This window comes from Lampris incognitus, chromosome 8, assembly GCF_029633865.1.
Source record: "Lampris incognitus isolate fLamInc1 chromosome 8, fLamInc1.hap2, whole genome shotgun sequence".
In the NCBI taxonomy this organism is placed as follows: Eukaryota; Metazoa; Chordata; class Actinopteri; order Lampriformes; family Lampridae; genus Lampris; species Lampris incognitus.
Genome location: NC_079218.1, coordinates 26,323,239 through 26,342,669, shown reverse-complemented (window position 1 = coordinate 26,342,669; position 19,431 = coordinate 26,323,239). Strand labels below are relative to the sequence as shown.

At 39.7% G+C, this 19,431-nt stretch overlaps 1 protein-coding gene across 1 annotated transcript in view; it reads left to right on the top strand.

Moving 5' to 3' along the window:
- The window catches only part of LOC130116688 (seizure protein 6 homolog), a 158,358-nt gene that overhangs the window by 46,050 nt on the left and 92,877 nt on the right, over window positions 1–19,431 (top strand). The window contains exons 2-3 of the mRNA XM_056284685.1: window positions 16,248–17,036; window positions 17,534–17,655. Coding sequence (XP_056140660.1) covers window positions 16,283–17,036; window positions 17,534–17,655 — 876 coding nt within the window. The 5' untranslated portion in view covers window positions 16,248–16,282. The remainder of the gene's footprint in view (window positions 1–16,247; window positions 17,037–17,533; window positions 17,656–19,431) is intronic.

Here is a 19,431-nt window from a genome sequence, read left to right as displayed (position 1 = left end):
TTTGTAAAGAAAATGTTTACTCTTCCTCTTGAATGGCATGATCAAACTTTTACAGTGTGCGGCATGGCAGTAAAAGCACTCTGGATCAGAAAATGTTAACAATGCCTTGCAACTCCTTTCACATCTTGATAGCCAAAGCCAACCATCTTCTGTGACATAGTTGATTTTCACTGCTAATTTAGATGCCGTTGCTCATTTAAAAGATAAAAGGGTGTTTCCTGTTGTGAGTCATTTAAGAGTCAATACAGACGAAGGCACTTTTCCGGAGTGAACTTTTTACTGCTGGCAAGCAGATTTAAACAACTATTTGATATGCAGCAAATGCAGTTAGGCTTGTGATCAATATGACCAAAATGAGCCAGCAATTTGTGGAATACACAAGCTGGATGATTTAATGACTTCTGACCTAAATAGGCATTTAATTATTTTGGCACATTTTTATTGTATTATACAACTTGAGACAAGTCAATACCTCAGATAAGAAAAACATTTTTTTACTAATTTCAAGCAGTATAAAAGAAGTATTTAAACAGTCTCAGTTGTCGCTGATAAAAATGTTATCCTGCTAAGATATGTAATATTGATGCGAATATCAGAGTATTTCACTGCTGAACTCCGAAATAATTTTTTCCAAAATGTCTCACATCACAAAGAGAGACAGCTTCCAGCTTTTAGTATTTGCAGCTTTTTGCCTTCACAGGAACAATCACCCCTAGATATCTCACTCATTTGCTGCCTCTGTCAACAATACGCCTTTATCTGTAAGCATGTGGCATGTGCTTGCAGCGTCCCTGCCTAATTAAGACAAGCTGTCACCAGGAGTACAAGCTAATTAAGGTGTCAAAACACACTCTTTGAAATTTCCCATGTTTGTACACTGGCGTAGACTGACATTTTTTCGGGAACCCTGTGGGATTCCCACAGGATGGGAGTCAAACTACCCATCACGTGAAGGGACAGGAAAAAAAAAAGTCAACGGGAGCGGGTGGGACCGGGAATCATAATAACAACATGTGAATCTTTATATTTAAGCATGCAGTTCTAATATGAATAAACTCTGTTTTATTTATTTTGAACATAATGCTTGTCCAGGGTATCTCCCCGCCTGCCGCCCAATGACTGCTGGGATAGGCTCCAGCACCCCCGTGACCCTGAGAGCAGGATAAGCAGTTTGAATAATGGATGGATGGGTAATGCTACTCGTTGTTATCTTTTTGGGGGAACCGGGCCAGCCCTACAAACGTGAATGTTCCTGAGTGACTATGTTTAGAGTGACTGAGAGAACAAGTTACACAATTAGGCTGCAGGATCAGGTGACTAACGATGAGTTTCCGTATTGGCCGTTGCTCTTTCTAAATGAATCGGCACAGCTTATTCCCCACTTAGCGCACACTAACGAGCAGAATATATTGCTTTTCGTGGATATTACTGAAACGCTAAGAGCGGAATATTTTGCTGCTCTTTCCACGTCTGGTTACGCACTGTAACAATCCAGCATAGGGCAGAACTGGAGACTCTCCATGCACCGAGAGGCATCACAGAGAGCGCACAGTTACAGCACCCCAAATAACAATCACTCCCACAAAACACTCAACAGAGTGAGTCTTAGAAAAATGACATACATCCACAGATAGAAACAGGCAAAAGAGGAGGAGGAGTTAACCAGTGGTGGATTTTTCAGGGCCTTCTATGGTGGCCCTGTCAAAGTCAGAATGTTTTTCATAGTTAAATTGAAGTGTGCCTGAAATGTATCTGAATTAATTTCTTGTTTTCTTGTGGGGCTGAGCAGGGATTTCCTATATCATCTAAACGCGTCACAGCTCCTTGGGCCAGCATTAGTGGTATTGCTGGCCTTTCCTTGAAACCCGAAGCTGCAAACTGGTTGCAACTTTTGAGGGACCGTATCATCAGGCAATCAAATTTTGATGTGTATTGACAGAAAGCCTCAGGGCCCTGCGATGTGTCGGTGCTGTGCCGCTCAGCAGGGGAAACAGTGGGGTGAGGGGGGGAAAACCAGCACACATCTCTGGCCTTCACTCGTCTGTTTTGATTATTATATGAAGTACAACCAAATTCACACATTTTCTGTGTGAACACAGTCTCAGGATCACTGATTCCACAACCAAGGTATTCTTCTACGTTTTTCTAAATAATGTAAATTGATTTTTAACCAGTGTACAAAATGGACTGTAACTTACATGACTTTGTATCTTACATTTACTTTATTAACTTGTGTATGTAACCAAGCTATTTTCTTGCCCGGTGCGGGATTCGATTCGGGGTGTACTGCACCCCAAGGCGACATCACTAACCGCTCGACTAAAGTGTCAGAACCGTTAGCTAAGGGCTAACGTGTCTTATTAGTAGTTTACATGTATTTTAGCTGACACGTGAACTGACTTCTTATAGTGATGAAATAACATTTTTAAGCACCTTACAGAAAGTCTCTCGCAGTGACTAGTGGCGGGACAGCCGGAGTAGCTAATTTACACGGTGACTGAGTTAGCGCGAAACTCTTAAAAAACAAACAAACATGAAAGTAACATAAAAGTCGCTATGTTTATAGTGATTTCTGAACGGTAATCAAGCGACTTTGAGTGTTAGAAAAGTGCTATATAAGTTTAATGTATTGTTATTATTTACCTTAAACTGGGGAAATAGTCAGGGGAGAAGGGATGGAAAAAAAACAACACACGTCGCTCGCCTTCACTCGTCTGTATTGATGGACAGAGAGGAGAGCGATTCCTCCTACCGGAGCCTTGAGGCATTACCAATCGATCGACGCACCATTAACCCAGACAAGAACCTGCATTACCTATTCGTCGAAATGACAATGAAATCATGTGTTATGGAAATGGAATACGAGGAGTGCAATTGCATAACTCTGAAAGGAATTAAATTATATTTTCTGAAAAATTAAATTATTTTTAAATTCTTACCTGCTGCACTAGCCTTAGTTTGCCCGGGGTTGTGAGCAAACTAAGCGCATTGGCTGCCACATTCACAGCTCCTGGCGATCTTGTTGCCAATCTACTTCGTTGTTGTTTTTGTTTTTTTTCCGAATCTGATGGGATTGCCCGCACGTTCTCCGAAATGAACTAAACTACTGGATGGATTTTGCGAGAGAAGGCTGCCACGAGTCTCTCAAGTAAGGTGTAAATTCGGGTATACGTGTTGAAAAGAAACGAGAAGTCGGTCGTACTTCGCAAATCAGAAAATAATTCACTGCTGATCTCAGCACAGTAGAACTGGATGAATACCGGATGAACCAAAAATAACTCACTTTATTCGCCTCGCCGCCATGTTTGTTCAACTGGCGCTATGAGTAGGACTGGGCGCGGCAGTGCCATAGACTCCGATGTTCAAACTCCGCTATAAAAATGCAATTCAAGAGTAGGGTCAATCACAGGCACAGCAGCAAACCACCTCAGTAGCCACAATAAAACTGTTTTTATTGCTTTCTAATGAAAGTCATTCGGCTACATTCATTTTGTATCATTAAAACAGCAACGGTTAAACACATCTGAAGTCTTTTAATAAGGGCCCCTTCTCCCGGTATACGAAAAAAGGGTAGATGTCACTGACACAATTTTGTAATGTGTGATATTGGGCTATACAAATAAAATTGACTTGACTTGACTTGTTGCCAAGTCCGCGCACCGCAGAAGGGGGGATACGCCTGGCTGAGATCTGCACTCTACTGAGTGCACTGAGTGCACTCTTCTAGTTGTTTTTGTTTTTATGCCATGTGGTGTGCGTGTGCAGACTAGTTGCAGTGACATAAAGAAAGCTCTGATGTTGATGCTGCAATAGCTGCTATAGTGCACAGTGTTGCGCGTTGTGGTTGTTGAAGATCGGCAGTCTTTTTGGTGTTGATCCAGTGGTGCATATAGTGCGTAGTGCGTGATAGTGTATTTTGTATGTGGCTGTGTTGGCTGTATAGTATCTGCACCCATATGAGAAATGTGTGTGTGTGTGTGGGGGGGGGGGTGCAGTTCCTTAGGCCCTGACTGAAACCTCATGGTATGCTACAGATAATTAGAATAGTTATAATTACAATTAAATTAAGTGCTCTTTCAAATCAAACACGCCCAAGATATGATTGGAAAGTATTGTTCTTACAACTGCATTTATTTTATTTTTTTACTCGAACGTAGCTTTACCATGTCATGTGATATGCTTCCATACACTTTAACAACAAATATTACTGGGACCACAACAGAAAATTGCAGATGAACATTTAATATCCAGGAATTCACATTACAGACACTACCACTGACTATCCCTCTGACACACTGGTCACAGTTTCGAAGACTGACCATACACAGTCAAGGTATGCGTGTACCTTGACTGTGTATGGTCAAGGTGCTGTGTGTACATACACAAGGTATGTGTATAACAATAATAAATAATTAAACAAAACAAGTACTAGGTTTTGTTTATTCTCTTTTATTCTTTCCTATCTGCTCTGGTGACTGGTTCCTACTGGCCAAATGGTGTGAATAAAAAAACTGGAGTAGAACACAAAACAATCTAATAAAAGGATGGCGAGAACATCAAAATCATTGTATTGCCTAATATGGGTTGACTACCCCACCCTTAGACAAAACACAACACAGAAACGGGATGAGCCCGGAGTCATTCTTCCGGGATTGGGATAGGACAGGACTTTTTTTTTCTTTTCTTTTTTAACTCTGTCATGGGATTGGGACTGGACAGGAATATTTTTGTGGGAGTGGGATCATGAGACCGGAGTGAAAATACACTCCCATGTCATCCTCTAATTCAGACCATCGTATACTGCATCACTCAATGTTTAACAGTCATTATTTAGCACAGTGTACTTGCTCATGCCGTACTTGTGGGAAATCACATGTGATTTTTTTTTTATCACTGGTTCTTCAAGCTGCACGAGGGAATGTTTTTTATGGTAAAATATTACCTTTTAATTGCTATTAGTGTCGAAAATATCCATCAAGGTGCAATGAAAAAGAAAACTAAACTGTCACACTGATTTGTCGATTTGCCCATTTGTCAATTGCCCAGCACATCACGTGTTTTTCCACGAGATCTATAATGTGCACAGGATTTTTGATTAATAAAAAGTGGGGTAAAAATCATGTGCACAGGAAGTGACGTATTGCATGTATTTATAGACCAGCATCACTATCTATATTTACACTCATAGCAACAATGTTAACACTTTGTTCTATTTTAAAATGTTTTCTAGTGATCAACTTAAACGCTATTTCATTTAAATAAAAACATGCGCTGTCAAAATAAATAAATACATAAATAAATAAACAATATGTTATATTTACACCCCCCCCACTTTTCCCCCAGTTGTATCCAGCCAAGTCCCTCGCTCTTCCGAGTCGTCCCGGTCGTTGCTCGGCATATTTACACTACTATTTCAACTGAAATCAGTTACTTTTATTTTGTTGCTTACACACAATTAAAAAAGAAAAGCAATCACGGTGTTAGAAGCCATGAGCCACAATTGTTTTCTTACATCATTCAAGTGATATTAAACAGAATTTTAGAAATCAGAGTCAACTTACACATAGATAGATAGATAGATAGATAGATAGATAGATAGATAGATAGATAGATAGATAGATAGATAGAGCGAGCATATGTACAGAAAACAATGATTTATAGATTTTGTTAGCACTGTTAAGGTCTTCGTTTTTAATCAGTCCCCAACCCTTGGGGTGTTGTTTTCTTAGTCGGACCCACACAGCTGGACTCGCCAAAGCCCTGTCTTCTCAAGTCAAAGCAATGTCAAATACAAACAGGGCAGACTGTAATATTGTCAACACGTAAAACTGCAAGTCAGCACCTCCATTTCAAAATCCTCAGAAAGCCCTGTCCACACAAAGGTTTGCCAGCATGACAAACATCTTTATTGACTCTGCCCTGCCTAAAACTAGCAGCCAGCTGGAGGATGTTTGGTTATCACACGACAGCCTTCGCCACCTCTCCAAAAGCTTACCCGCTAAAGCCAAAAAGGAAAAGCAAATTGGAGTAAACACTGCCTATTGTTAAATGCAGTTATTTTTCTCTAATTTATTTTTGTTGATGCAAATCGCTCTGAAATAATTGTTTTAACATTTTTTTTAGTATTGTCTGGATGCAGGATATATCCAAACATGCTTTATATAGCTGAGTATTACATATAATCCCATTGGATTATTGCTGGTTTTCTAAGGCAAATATATCATGTCCATGATGGAAATGGTTTGCCTTCATAAGAAATTGTGAGAGATATGTTTCAAGCTTCTTCTCTCTCGTACATGTCAGCAATGCCCAATGCCGGCAGCTTGACTCAGTGAGAAGGAACGTCAAATGTTTGACCAACACTATCGGTTCTATAATAGGTGCAATAAATCATGTTCGTTCAAGTTCATGAACACACTTCCAGTGACTGATATAATTGATTTATTGTTTTGTGAAAAAACTATCAAGCAGAAATGGCAGGTTTATGCATCAGCATAGAAAACAGCAGACATCTAAAGGGAATATCAGCAAAAAATAATTTTGGCAACACTTAATTTCTGATGCAGGGTCCTATGCAGGTTACCCCAATATTGTCAGCATAGTATATAGAAAATCTTATAGCCTTCAACTAGAGTCATTGGGAGAAAAAAACAAAAACCTCCGCCTCTTAAACCTTTTATACAACAAATCCGCACAACATTTCAAGTCCAAATATAGTTCAGGTCTGAGTTTCTTCCTCCTGTTAGACAGTGATTGTGAGCTTGTATTTCATAACAGGAACTCATAACTGGCTTTCTAAAAATTGCCACTCAGCATCCTCGGTGTTATTGTCGGATGAAACTCATTGGGAGGACGAGATGTACAAACAATCATAAACAATCATACAACATATTCAGCACCCAGTTCTCGGCTATGTCATTTACCACTGAATATGTGCACAGCTAGATTTTTCCCCACGTACGATATAGAATGTTTCAATGAAGAGTGACGTTTAGGGTCATAAACGATTTTGGATTATCTAAATGTGTTGACCCTCTCAGACTGTTTTCTTGCTACAGAGGATTCCTCCCTGTTCAAAGGAAAAATAGAGATAAATTGTTTTACATGGTTTTGATCCACCTTTTGTGATTTAAGAGTTTATCAAGTTAAGTCTAGATAAAAGCCATCACAGCAGCCCTCCGAGACTTTAAAAACAATATACACACGGTTATTTCCGAGCTCAAGGGAGGTTTAAGGAAAGACTTGAAGGAAGAGCTGACAATGCTAAAACACAAGCTTAACCAGAAGCTCTCTGAGGTCAGCAGGACAACACTTCGAGCTCAAGGCCAGATTATAACTGTGGTGGAGGAGCGCACTTCAGATGTGGAAGCAAGCAGCGCTGTAATCAATCAGGAATCAGGAACACTTTGTCATTTCACTTCATGCACTTGTGTACATGAAATGAAACAAAATGCTGTTTCTCCCAGCCCATAGCAGTACAACACAAAGATAAAAATATCCAAAAACTACAAGAACACACATATCCAAACAAACAGACCTTATGGATGACCAGGTTCTGCAGGTGACCGCAGATGATGTGAGAAAGACCCTCTTCAGTGTCAACTCACACAAAGCTGCGGGTCCAGGCAGAATCCCAGGCCAAGCCATCAGAAACTGTGCTGAGCAGCTGGCAGATGTCTTTGCTGACATCTTCAACATCTCGCCGTCCCAGGCAGTCATCCCCACGTGTTTCAAGTCTATCACCATCATACCAGTGCCAAAGAAGTCCCCTGTGTCCTGCCACAATGACTACCGCCCCATTGCACTGTCTCCCATCATCATGAAGTGCTTTGAGAGGCTGGTCATGAAGCACATCAAGTCCAGCCTCCCCTCCACTTTGGACCCTCTCCAGTTTGCATACCACACTAACCGCTCCACAGAAGATGCCATTACCTCTGTTCTTCATCCAGCCCTGTTCCACCTGGAGAGAAAGAACGGCTATGTGAGGATGTTGTTCATTGACTTCAGCTCAGCTTTTAACACAATCATACCACAACAACTGATCGAAAAGCTGAGCCAGCTGGGCCTTAACACCTCCCTCTGAAACTGGGTGCTGGACTTCCTCATGGGGAGGCCACAGTCAGTGCAAATTGGCAAGATCACCTCCAGGACCACCACACTGAGCACCGGCACTCCACAGGGCTGTGTGCTCAGTCCGCTCTTGTTTACCCTGCTGACTCATGACTACACAGCATCATCCACCTCCAACCTCATTATGAAGTTTGCTGATGATGCCCCAGTGGTAGGTCTCATCAGCAACAATGATGAATCATCATAGAGAGCGGAGGTGGATCAACTGGTGATGAGGTGCAAAAACAACAACCTCTCCCTAAACATAGGAAAAACTAAGGAGGTCATTATTGACTTTAGAAAGTCCAGCGTCCACCATACCCCTCTGACCATCAATGGTATGGACATGGAGAGAGTCAGCAGTGTTAAGTTCTTGGGAGTTCACATCACAGAGGACCTCTCCTGGTCCTCACATGTCACTGCGCTCTCCAAGAAGGCCCAGCAGCATCTTCACTTCCTGCGGTGTCTGAAGAAGGCGAGTCCCCCTCCCCCCCACCCATCCTCATCACATACATCAACGCACAGGCAAACATATACACCTACCAGCGGGGGATGCTGTTGCAGCAACTGTTTGCAGTCAAAATAATAATGTAAAAGTATTAAACACTATGCTTTTAAGCTGTAATCTATTAATCCTGTTTGGGGTTTTTTTTCAAACACAAAAAACAGCAACAACAACCAAATCACTTTCACCACTTTTATGTTGTAGAAAACGGGTTTATATGATAATTTATCATTAAACAGACATTGATGCCTTTCCTCTCTGTGGTAGAAACAGAAATCTCGTGATTTCTTTGAAGCCTTTCCTTACCATGTTTCTCTGAAAAAAAACTCTGACCAGAAGCTCTCAATATTCAGGTTTGTGCCACCATATATTCCATGAGCATATACAATTCCAACAAAAGCTTTTAGTTGATTCATAGACAATCATAGATGCCATGCACCTCAGTCACAGTAAAGTCCCTGACATGTGTCAGCATGTCCATATCAAATAAACAAAGAAAGCGGTCGTGGTAACTGGATATTTTTGCTTTTGCATAATCAGTTGGAGTTGTCTCTGTTTGAATAGTATGCAAATGCAGCCTACCTGGTCCTGCATTCAACTCAAATCGTGCCAGCCCATCTCAACTCTCATCCCATGCCACTGATCCATCAGAATCTAGTAGCAGAGCGAGGACTTCTTGTGAAGCCATTTGTTTTGTTGTAGCCACGACAAAGTGATATTCAACAAACTGTTTACTCCCTAGTGTGTCCCCTGCTTATTTTGAGTGCATAGATCTTTCCCTCTTCTTAATTCCGCCCACAATTATTCATTTTCCCACAAACAATCTTTATCATCGTCATCACGCTATTGTTCTAAGGGCATATCATTTATATTTTGTATGAAGTTAGTTTCGATGGCTGTCGATTTAGAGCGTTGACACTTACTTAGAATGAGGAGGCCATTCAGCTTTTCAATAGCGCGCTGAAGGAGTCAACCAGACACATTCACACTTGGGTTTCGGCGCACATTCACATGTTGTCTGGCTGAAGTGGTTGTCAATAGTCAAGTCAATCTATCCTAACTTTGAGAATACATGGATTTAAATCACAAATATTTTAGAAAATTTATGGAAAATTGAGTCTCTTGCATTTTTAGTTTTGGAGAAATATGTTTTTTAAGGGCCTGCTTACATTAACATCAAAGCAAAACACAAAAAAACCCAGGTTCGACACTGACCATGATCACCCCAGACCTCGACACTCTTATCAGGAGTAAAGCACATCCCCAACTATCTCATTAGCTTCCCCAAATGCCTGTTAAGTGAAAACAGCCCATTTAGTAGGCCTACTCGGAGAGATTATCATATTATGTGTGTAACTCAGTTATGCAGTTATGATGTTCATTTTATTCATATTCACCAGGATCAGCAGCCCGCAGTTGTGATGTTCATACTCATCAGTTTATTAATCAGGATCAGTTTGTTATTGCTAGAGTCATGTGCTCTAAATGCAGAGATGAAAATATTTGTTTATTTTATTTTATAAAAGGTCATGACGAGATAGTGTATATGTGTTTACTAGCCCGTTTTTTGAGAATAAATTTGCTTGGATTGAATTCTATAAAAGTAGGTCGTGACTTAACGACCATGGGAAAATATACATAGGTCTCATAGGTCTCAAGGCCAGACCAGTTGACAGCCACTTATCTAGGGGATATAGAATGTACAGGCAGGTTGGTTATTCCACTACAAGGGAGGGCTCCAACCATTTGGGGGAGTCATTTCCCTCCACCTTCCAACGCGGCCCCCTTTATTCTTGGAAGTCTCTGTACTTATACAGTATTATGATGTTCTTGAGTGTGTGTCACTGTTTTGTGTTAAAAGTAGGGGAGATCTGTTTTTGTATTTTTCAGTGTAAGAAATCTGCATCTGTGGAGGGTATTACCTTACACAGTATAGCGCTCAAAACTAAAACTTTAAGAAAAATTTAAGTATAATTTGTCTAACTGTTAATGGGCTTCTCAGCCCAGGCAAACAGAACAAAAGTCTTACAAAATTTAAAAAAGAGAACATAGATATTGCATTCCTGCAAGAAACCTACATGAGAGGGACAGAACATGAAAAACTTAAAAGACTAGGATTAAAATACGTATGTTCCTCTTCAAACAGATCAAAACTATACAAGGGGTAGTTATACTGATTTCTGGAAGAGTATTGTATGAACATGTATCTACTATTAAGGATAGAGAAGGCAGATTCATACTGATAAAAGGAAAAGTTGATGGAAATTTGTTTACCTTCTACAAAGTATACATATTCCTCCTGGCTCAGAGTCAGATTTTTATATACAGATACTGAATAGGATTGCAACAGAAGCACAAGGGACTCTTGTATCTGGGGGCGATTTTATTACCATTCTGAACCCTCTCCTTGACTCATCAGGTATGAGACTATTTTAATCAAAAAAAAAAAAATACTCAGTAATATCAGAGATAGACAAGGCAAGGCAAATTTATTTATATAGCACATTTCAGCAACAAGGCAATTCAAACTGCTTTACATAAAACATAAAAGCCATTAAGAGAAGCAACATAAGGCAATAAAAAATACTTTTAAAAACAAATAAAAAGACAGTAAAAGTTACAGGGCAGTGTAAGATGAAAACCAAAAACTTCAAGTTTTATTTAAAAAAGGCAGCTGCAAAGAGGAAAGTATTCAGCCAAGATTTAAAAGAAATGAGAGTTGTAGCAGACCTGCAGTTTTCAAGGAGTTTGTTCCAGATGTGTGGTGCATAAAAGCTGAAAGCTGCCTTTCCATGTTTAGATAGGACTGGTTGATATTTGGAGATACATAAACCCATCAGTTATAGACTGTACTTTCTTTTCATCTCCATATTCAACATACTCAAGAATCGATTATTTCTTATTATTTGGAACAGATATCAGCAGAGTGCAAAATTGTCATATTGGAACAATGGATCTTTCCAATCACTGCCCATTGTATCTGACCTTAACAATGACATATAGAAGGAAGCCAACGCAAAGAATGTTTAATTCTAGCATATTGAGTAAACATAGGACTCAACCATTTGCAAAAGAAATATCAGATTATTTAGAAGATAACGGTAATGGAGAGGTGTCTCTGCCTGTGCTCTGGGATGCATGTAAAGCAGTAATTAGAGGGAGGGTGATTGCAATAACATCTTTCCTTAAGAAACAAAGAGCAGAAAAACTCAACACCCTTCAGTTTAAATTGAAAAAGCTAGTCTGAACATAAGAGCTCAATAGATCCTAAGACTAAAGTAGAAATAATGAGGAAAATAAACCAGATTGAAGAAATATATATACAAGAAATCCAAAAGAAATTGATGTATAGACTAAAAAAAAAGTACTATGAGGGTGGCAGCAAATTTACAAAATTACTGGCTTATAAACTATGACACCAACAGACAGATAACACAATATATAAGATAAAGGACCCCAAAACTAAGGACATCCACCACCAAATAAAGGAAATTAATGTTTGTTTTAAGGATTATTGTGAAAATTTATATTCACAACCTCAGGTTGACAATGACCAGAAAATGGAGACAGTATTCAAATCATTAAACTATCAAACCCTTACAGAAGATCAAAATAAGGCACCAATCTCACAGATAACAAAAGTAGAAATTTACTTGACTATAGCCAGACTGAAACCTAATAAATCCTTGGGCACAGAGTTATTCACTTCAGAGTGTTATAAAAGTCTGCAAGAGGATCTGACACCTATTTTGCTAAGAACATTCAACTGGGTTCTAACAAAAGGGGAAACTCCAGTTTCATGGAAAGAAGTGATTATTTCAGTTATATGGGAGGGAATGATAAATTAGATTGTGCAAACTACAGACCAATTAGTGTGCTAAACCTTGATTAGAAGTTGTTTACTTCAATCATTGCCAAAAGACTTGAAAAAATGTTACCCAAAATAATCAGTATGGACCAAACATTATTTGTTAACATCAGACTCATGATAATATTTGAAGATCTTTACAAAATATTAGACATGCAAATCAAAATAAAATACAGGCTATGCTGATAAATTTAGATGCTGAAAGGCTTTTGACTCTATTAGATTGAAATTCCTATTTAATGTTATGGAGAATTTTAGTTTAACCAGGTAATCATTAAGACATTAGAAGCCCTATAACAGCAGGCCATCAGCTAAATTGAAAATCAATGGCAAGCTCACTGATTCTGTTCTGTTAGCGATCCACAAGACAGGACTGCACATTAAGTCCACTCCTATTCATGATTTTATTGAACCATTGGTACAATGGATTAGACAGAACAACATGATTAAAGGTATAAAAATAGTAGCAGGGGAACAAAAACTGTCCTTATTTGCAGACAATATTATTGTGTATCTCTCAAGCCCAATAGACTCTCTACCTGTGCTGATGTCAATGCTGGATTACTATGGGTCATACTCAGGCTATGAAATAAATGAGAAAAAAATTCAGGTCCTTAATATAGACGCAATTCAGCAAAGTAATATTTAAATTATATTCTGCTCTTCAAAATTTAAATAGAGACCATACTCTGAATATTAAAGCAAGATGGGAAGCAGAGGGTAATTTCCCAATAACACTGAGAGAATGGGATAGGATCTACAGACAGCAATGGTTAATGACAACTCTCCCCCCTGGAGAGAATTCAGCTGGAAGAATTTGACTCGAGTCCTCCATACTCCAGTGCAAAGGACTAACTACTCTAATCAGACTGTCTGCTGGAGGTCCTGTGGAAGTGCAGTGGCAAATCACTTTCACATTTTCTGGAATTGTCCCTCTGTGGCTCCATTTTGGAGAAGTGTCCATGGTGTCCTGGAGGCAGTCTTTAAGATGAAAATCCATTTTGATTTTAAAATATATATATCATCAATATATATATATATATATATATATATATATATACACTACCGTTCAAAAGTTTGGGATCACCCAAACAATTTTGTGTTTTCCATGAAAAGTCACACTTATTCACCACCATATGTTGTGAAATGAATAGAAAATAGAGTCAAGACATTGACAAGGTTAGAAATAATGATTTGTATTTGAAATAAGATTTTTTTTACATCAAACTTTGCTTTCGTCAAAGAATCCTCCATTTGCAGCAATTACAGCATTGCAGACCTTTGGCATTCTAGCTGTTAATTTGTTGAGGTAATCTGGAGAAATTGCACCCCACGCTTCCAGAAGCAGCTCCCACAAGTTGGATTGGTTGGATGGGCACTTCTTTGAGCAGATTGAGTTTCTGGAGCATCACATTTGTGGGGTCAATTAAACGCTCAAAATGGCCAGAAAAAGAGAACTTTCATCTGAAACTCGACAGTCTATTCTTGTTCTTAGAAATGAAGGCTATTCCATGCAAGAAATTGCTAAGAAATTGAAGATTTCCTACACCGGTGTATACTACTCCCTTCAGAGGACAGCACAAACAGGCTCTAACCAGAGTAGAAAAAGAAGTGGGAGGCCACGTTGCACAACTGAGCAAGAAGATAAGTACATTAGAGTCTCTAGTTTGAGAAACAGACGCCTCACAGGTCCCCAACTGGCATCTTCATTAAATAGTACCTGTTAGAGCCTGTTTGTGCTGTCCTCTGAAGGGAGTAGTACACACCGGTGTAGGAAATCTTCAATTTCTTAGCAATTTCTCGCATGGAATAGCCTTCATTTCTAAGAACAAGAATAGACTGTCGAGTTTCAGATGAAAGTTCTCTTTTTCTGGCCATTTTGAGCGTTTAATTGACCCCACAAATGTGATGCTCCAGAAACTCAATCTGCTCAAAGAAGTGCCCATCCAACCAATCCAACTTGTGGGAGCTGCTTCTGGAAGCGTGGGGTGCAATTTCTCCAGATTACCTCAACAAATTAACAGCTAGAATGCCAAAGGTCTGCAATGCTGTAATTGCTGCAAATGGAGGATTCTTTGACGAAAGCAAAGTTTGATGTAAAAAAAATCTTATTTCAAATACAAATCATTATTTCTAACCTTGTCAATGTCTTGACTCTATTTTCTATTCATTTCACAACATATGGTGGTGAATAAGTGTGACTTTTCATGGAAAACACGAAATTGTTTGGGTGATCCCAAACTTTTGAACGGTAGTGTATATATTTAGTTTTTTTTTTCAAACCCGTCAATGGTGTTGAGTGCTCGACTAATGAGAAGCGGAATATCAACATGGATACAGGAAAAAAAGATTTTAATACATAGCAATACAGGCCTGTTTCGTGTGTCTCGCACTCATCAGTTGCTATGCTTTTACCTGTATCTGTTTTGATATATATATATATATATATATATATATATATATATATATATATATATATATATATATATATATATGTAGGTGTGTATAATTTCATATATATAATTATGCACACCTACATATCCATCTCTTAAATAAACACACATATATGTTTATTAAAGAGATGGATCCTCCCCTTTTTTTATTTTTATTTTCACCCATTTTTTTCCTCCTTAAAGTGTGTGTTTTGTGTCTGGTTGGCACATGTGTATCACTTTTGCTTATCTGTGTTGTTTAAAAGAAAATCTAATAAACAGTAAATAACTAAAAAAAAGAAGAAAAAAAAACTTAAAACAAAAGCCATCATGGTTTCCTTCTCTGGTTGTTGTTCGAGGACACTGTTCCTATCTGGAGCACTCATCCTTGGGGACTCCCTGATTAAAGCCCACTGGCTGCCAGCAGAAGTGATTGCTCCCTCTTCAGCCATTATTAGATTGGGTGCCATTCTGGAAGATGTACAAAGAAAAATCCATTGCTAATTATACTCATGCAAAGAAATGGTTCTCCAATGAATCGTATAAATTTTATTTGGAGTTACCCGTCCCCCATTCAGGATTCTCTGTGAGATTTTTTTGACACATTTTCTTTTCAAGTAGAGTAATTTTTTTTCTTCCATAAACCATCTCAATAATGTTTAATCCGTCAGAGTGATGTCACAGCATCGCTGTCGCTATCGACGCATCACAGGAAGTCAGACATGCGGAGCACATTAGACAGTACAGCATGGCTGTTTACAACACCAACTCACGTATATGCTGCCATAAATCCAATAATATCATATCTGATAATATAACGAAGAAAATTACAACAAACTGCTTACTTCTAATGTCATCTAGTGCATCTGCTTCCGCTCGGGAAGTGCTAAAAATAGGTCATGGACGCTGCCCCGTTGTACAACAACAGCGCAGACTGATGTGAAAACAGACAGTTTCTTCGGCTGTTAAATCAGCTGTTTATTGTAATAAAGCTGATCAGTATTGTGTATTGTGATATTGACGTATACCATGGTACCTCTGAAACCACCACAAATTCAAGTGTTAAAGAGTAACAAAACCCTAGTGTATTTCGGTGAGTTTTCTGACATCTACAGGTTAAAAACCAACTAAAGGTTAAAAACATGTCAGGCTGGTCTTGATACTCTGTAATGTAAGCATATAGCAGGATAAATACAGCTGTGGCAAATAAAATTAGGAATGAGTCTGTTTGATTTAGGTTATGGCTGTTTTTTGTCCCGTGCATGTTGCTGTAACTGAATCTTCATCTATCACGTTTTTTGTAGTACAATAATGTTGTTTTTATTCTCTTTAGCATCCAGTCAAGAAGGAAGTGATGCCATAAATCCTATGACAGTGGATGCCAATAGGGACCTCTCAGTTCATTCCCCTACACAGGACACAGAGATGGAAGTCCATCCCATCACCACAGTGTCGCCGATAAACATACCCAACCATCGGCCTGTCCTCAAGGGCCTGCTGCTCAGAGAGCACCTGCTCATAAGGGACTTCCAGGGAGACCAGCACTTCTTTAGGGAGGATGGATCTGTGGCTGCTCATCCCACTATGCCGGGTTCGGCGTCTTTTCCGGACGTTGGAGACCCCACCACACAACTGGTACCACATGAGGAAGCCCCAGCCTTTTCGGACATCGCCACTACAGCCACTGTGGCTGCCACCACCCCGCTGACCACATTAGCTCACACAACTCCCAGGCTGCCTGTGTCTGTACCACAGCAAAAGTCCTCCAAGGATAAGAGCAGGTGGACAGAGAAGGTAGTGGCAACAACGGATTCACTGACCACTCTTAAGACACAGACTAAAAGTACGACCATCAGCGATGCCTACCGCACTCCAATTGCCTCCCACAGAAGCAAGTCACTTGGTCAGGGGCCTGTTCCCATTGACACCGCCTTTGCACCCACATCGGTGAGAGTGGAAGAAGGAGAAGTTTGGGAGGGTAAAATCTTTAAAAATAAAACGAGCCCCGGCCATGAACTTAGCAAAGTAATCCCAGTACCTCAAGAAGAAATGGATGAAGGGATCGCCACAACTTCTACCACTACTATCACAACCACCACCATTACCACAATGCAAACATCAGGTATTGGCTTTAGCTATTTCATGTCCTTCAAAAAGGCTCCAAGCAAAACATGAAAACATGAATTTGAGTCATTCATGAATAAAAAAAACAGACAGTTTCTTTTGTACTTGTATAGAGATTCATTACTGAATACACCCAGTTTCATTTTCCCAACATTTAGTAATGAAAACAGTGAGGTCCCCAGAGGTCACAAGAATTAAGTGTCAGGTTTCAGTGCCGCAGTTCATTTTGTGTGCTCAGCACACCTACTGTACTCATCTCACCAGGGATGACAGAGTCACTCATGTGTCAAAACCAATCTGACTTCGCCTGATGTGTCCTGCTTGTCCTTTCAAACAGCCACAGAGAGATGAGGGCCCAGATGATCAGTGTCAGAGAGGAAATCTAGAGAGCAACTTAGATGGTTGCAGGGCCACTGAGACACAGGTGGACTGTCAGAGGAATCATTAGTCTGGGGAAAAAAATGAATCACTTGTCTTTTTTATGTCTCCTCCCAGGGCCTTGTAGTCTGAATTTCACTGACCCTGAGGGTAACATCGAAATCCTGCAGCAACCTGATTCTGGTGTGGAGTGCAACTACTTGGTGACTGTCTACCTGGGCTATGGGATTGAAGTTCAGGTCAGTGCAAAAAACTCAATGTGTTCTTGTTTACTGTGTCCTCATCAGTTTTATGTACAATTGCTTGTGTTAACTTGCTTGATCTGATGCACTTTGACATAGTTTTCCATTAAGTATTACCACAAGAAAAGTTTTTCACCTAGGATGAGAGCTGGCATTCATTTTGTTTTGTTTCAGCTTTACTAAATATGGTTTTTATGGATGTTTGTTGCTTGAGAGTAAAAAAAAACTGGAGATGTTTTAGTTGACAGTTGTAAAATAAGTATTTGGTTATTTTATATTTTACCGTTTAAAACTGGCTGGCCTTTTTTGTTGTTGTTGTTGGTCTTCTTGTTGGGGGCGTTGGAGATGGAACATAGAGGACAGCAAAGCCCTGGTGTGTGTGTGTGTGTGTGAGTGGGTGGATGGCTGCACGAGTGATGGGGTCTGTCTGTACTTGCTTCGTAAGTCTTCTCACAAGAGTCCAAAAATTAACTTTAGTCAGTACTTGCATCCCCTGGCATTTGCAATTCTTCAAACGCCTCATTTACCAGTGGAGACTTTAAAATGTGTGAGCTTTGTCTTTCTGCCTCTGGAGGGCCAAGATAAGTCTAGAAGAAGAGTATTTGTTTGAATGTGTGCTTTTCTCTGAACGCCTCCTTGGGGTAACTTTAGTAAAGCTTAGACCACGTGCATGTGAGCGCACACACACTTACACTCGCATGCACACAAGCAAGTTTGATATATTAGCTCTCATCTTCCACAGCCTCTCCAATGTATTCAGCATGCAGTCTGGTGGAATACCGGGTGAAGAATGAAAGGCTAAGCCGGAGAGCATACTGGCCTCTTTATCCTTACATATCTACAAGGTGTGATATAAAAAAAAATGTATGTGGTGCAACACCATCACACAAACAGAATGAACCAAACTCACCTTCAAATGCCCAGAGCTTAACAAACAGTGGGCTCAGGACAAACTAAACTAGTAACAGCTTGGCTCGGTTGAGAAAGACCAGCCTTGGCCTCTGTTTCTGTTGAAGCTAGAAACTGATTGAAGCCAAACATGTTTCATTCAATTCATCATCATTGACCGCCCAGTGGCGATCCAGCTGTCTAAGTCTTAAAGAGTGGGGAAGATTACAAAACAGACCTTAAGCGCAGTAGTGTGTTAATGCCAAGGTTATCGGGGTCAAAAGGCTCTTAAAGATGAAGACTTTTTTTTAAGATTGCTGTACCCATACACACTTTGACTGTCATTTCAATTTTACATTCTTCAGACTTCCCGGGTACGCACACTAGTACTCATTCACCTGTGTTAGCGTAGAAGAACAGGATGTAATTAATTTCCAGCTTTCCTACTTATTTTAGGGCTCAATTAATCACACGCACACGTGCATGCACACACACATGCGCGCGCACACACACACACACACACACACACACACACACACACACACACACACACCAATTAGAATGTGAGACATTTTCCTACCCCAGTTAGAAAGTAAGCTATTGTAGCTTTGTTTTTCAAGCAAGCAAAGCAACCAAAATGCATTGTCATCACAGTAAACTCTAAAGAAAATCTACAAATATGAAACAAATATGAATGTAGCTGTTATGTTAAATTCTTTGGAAATGAAAGTGCTTTGTTAAGTTGCATAAATGGCACACTCTAAGGAGTGGATTTTTGCCTGAACAGCTAATCATCACTAAAAAGAAAAGGTAAAGGAAATGCTTTGAGCTCATTGAATGGGAGAGAAGATGCCGCAGGAGGCCCACTGATTGCATTTCTGCAAG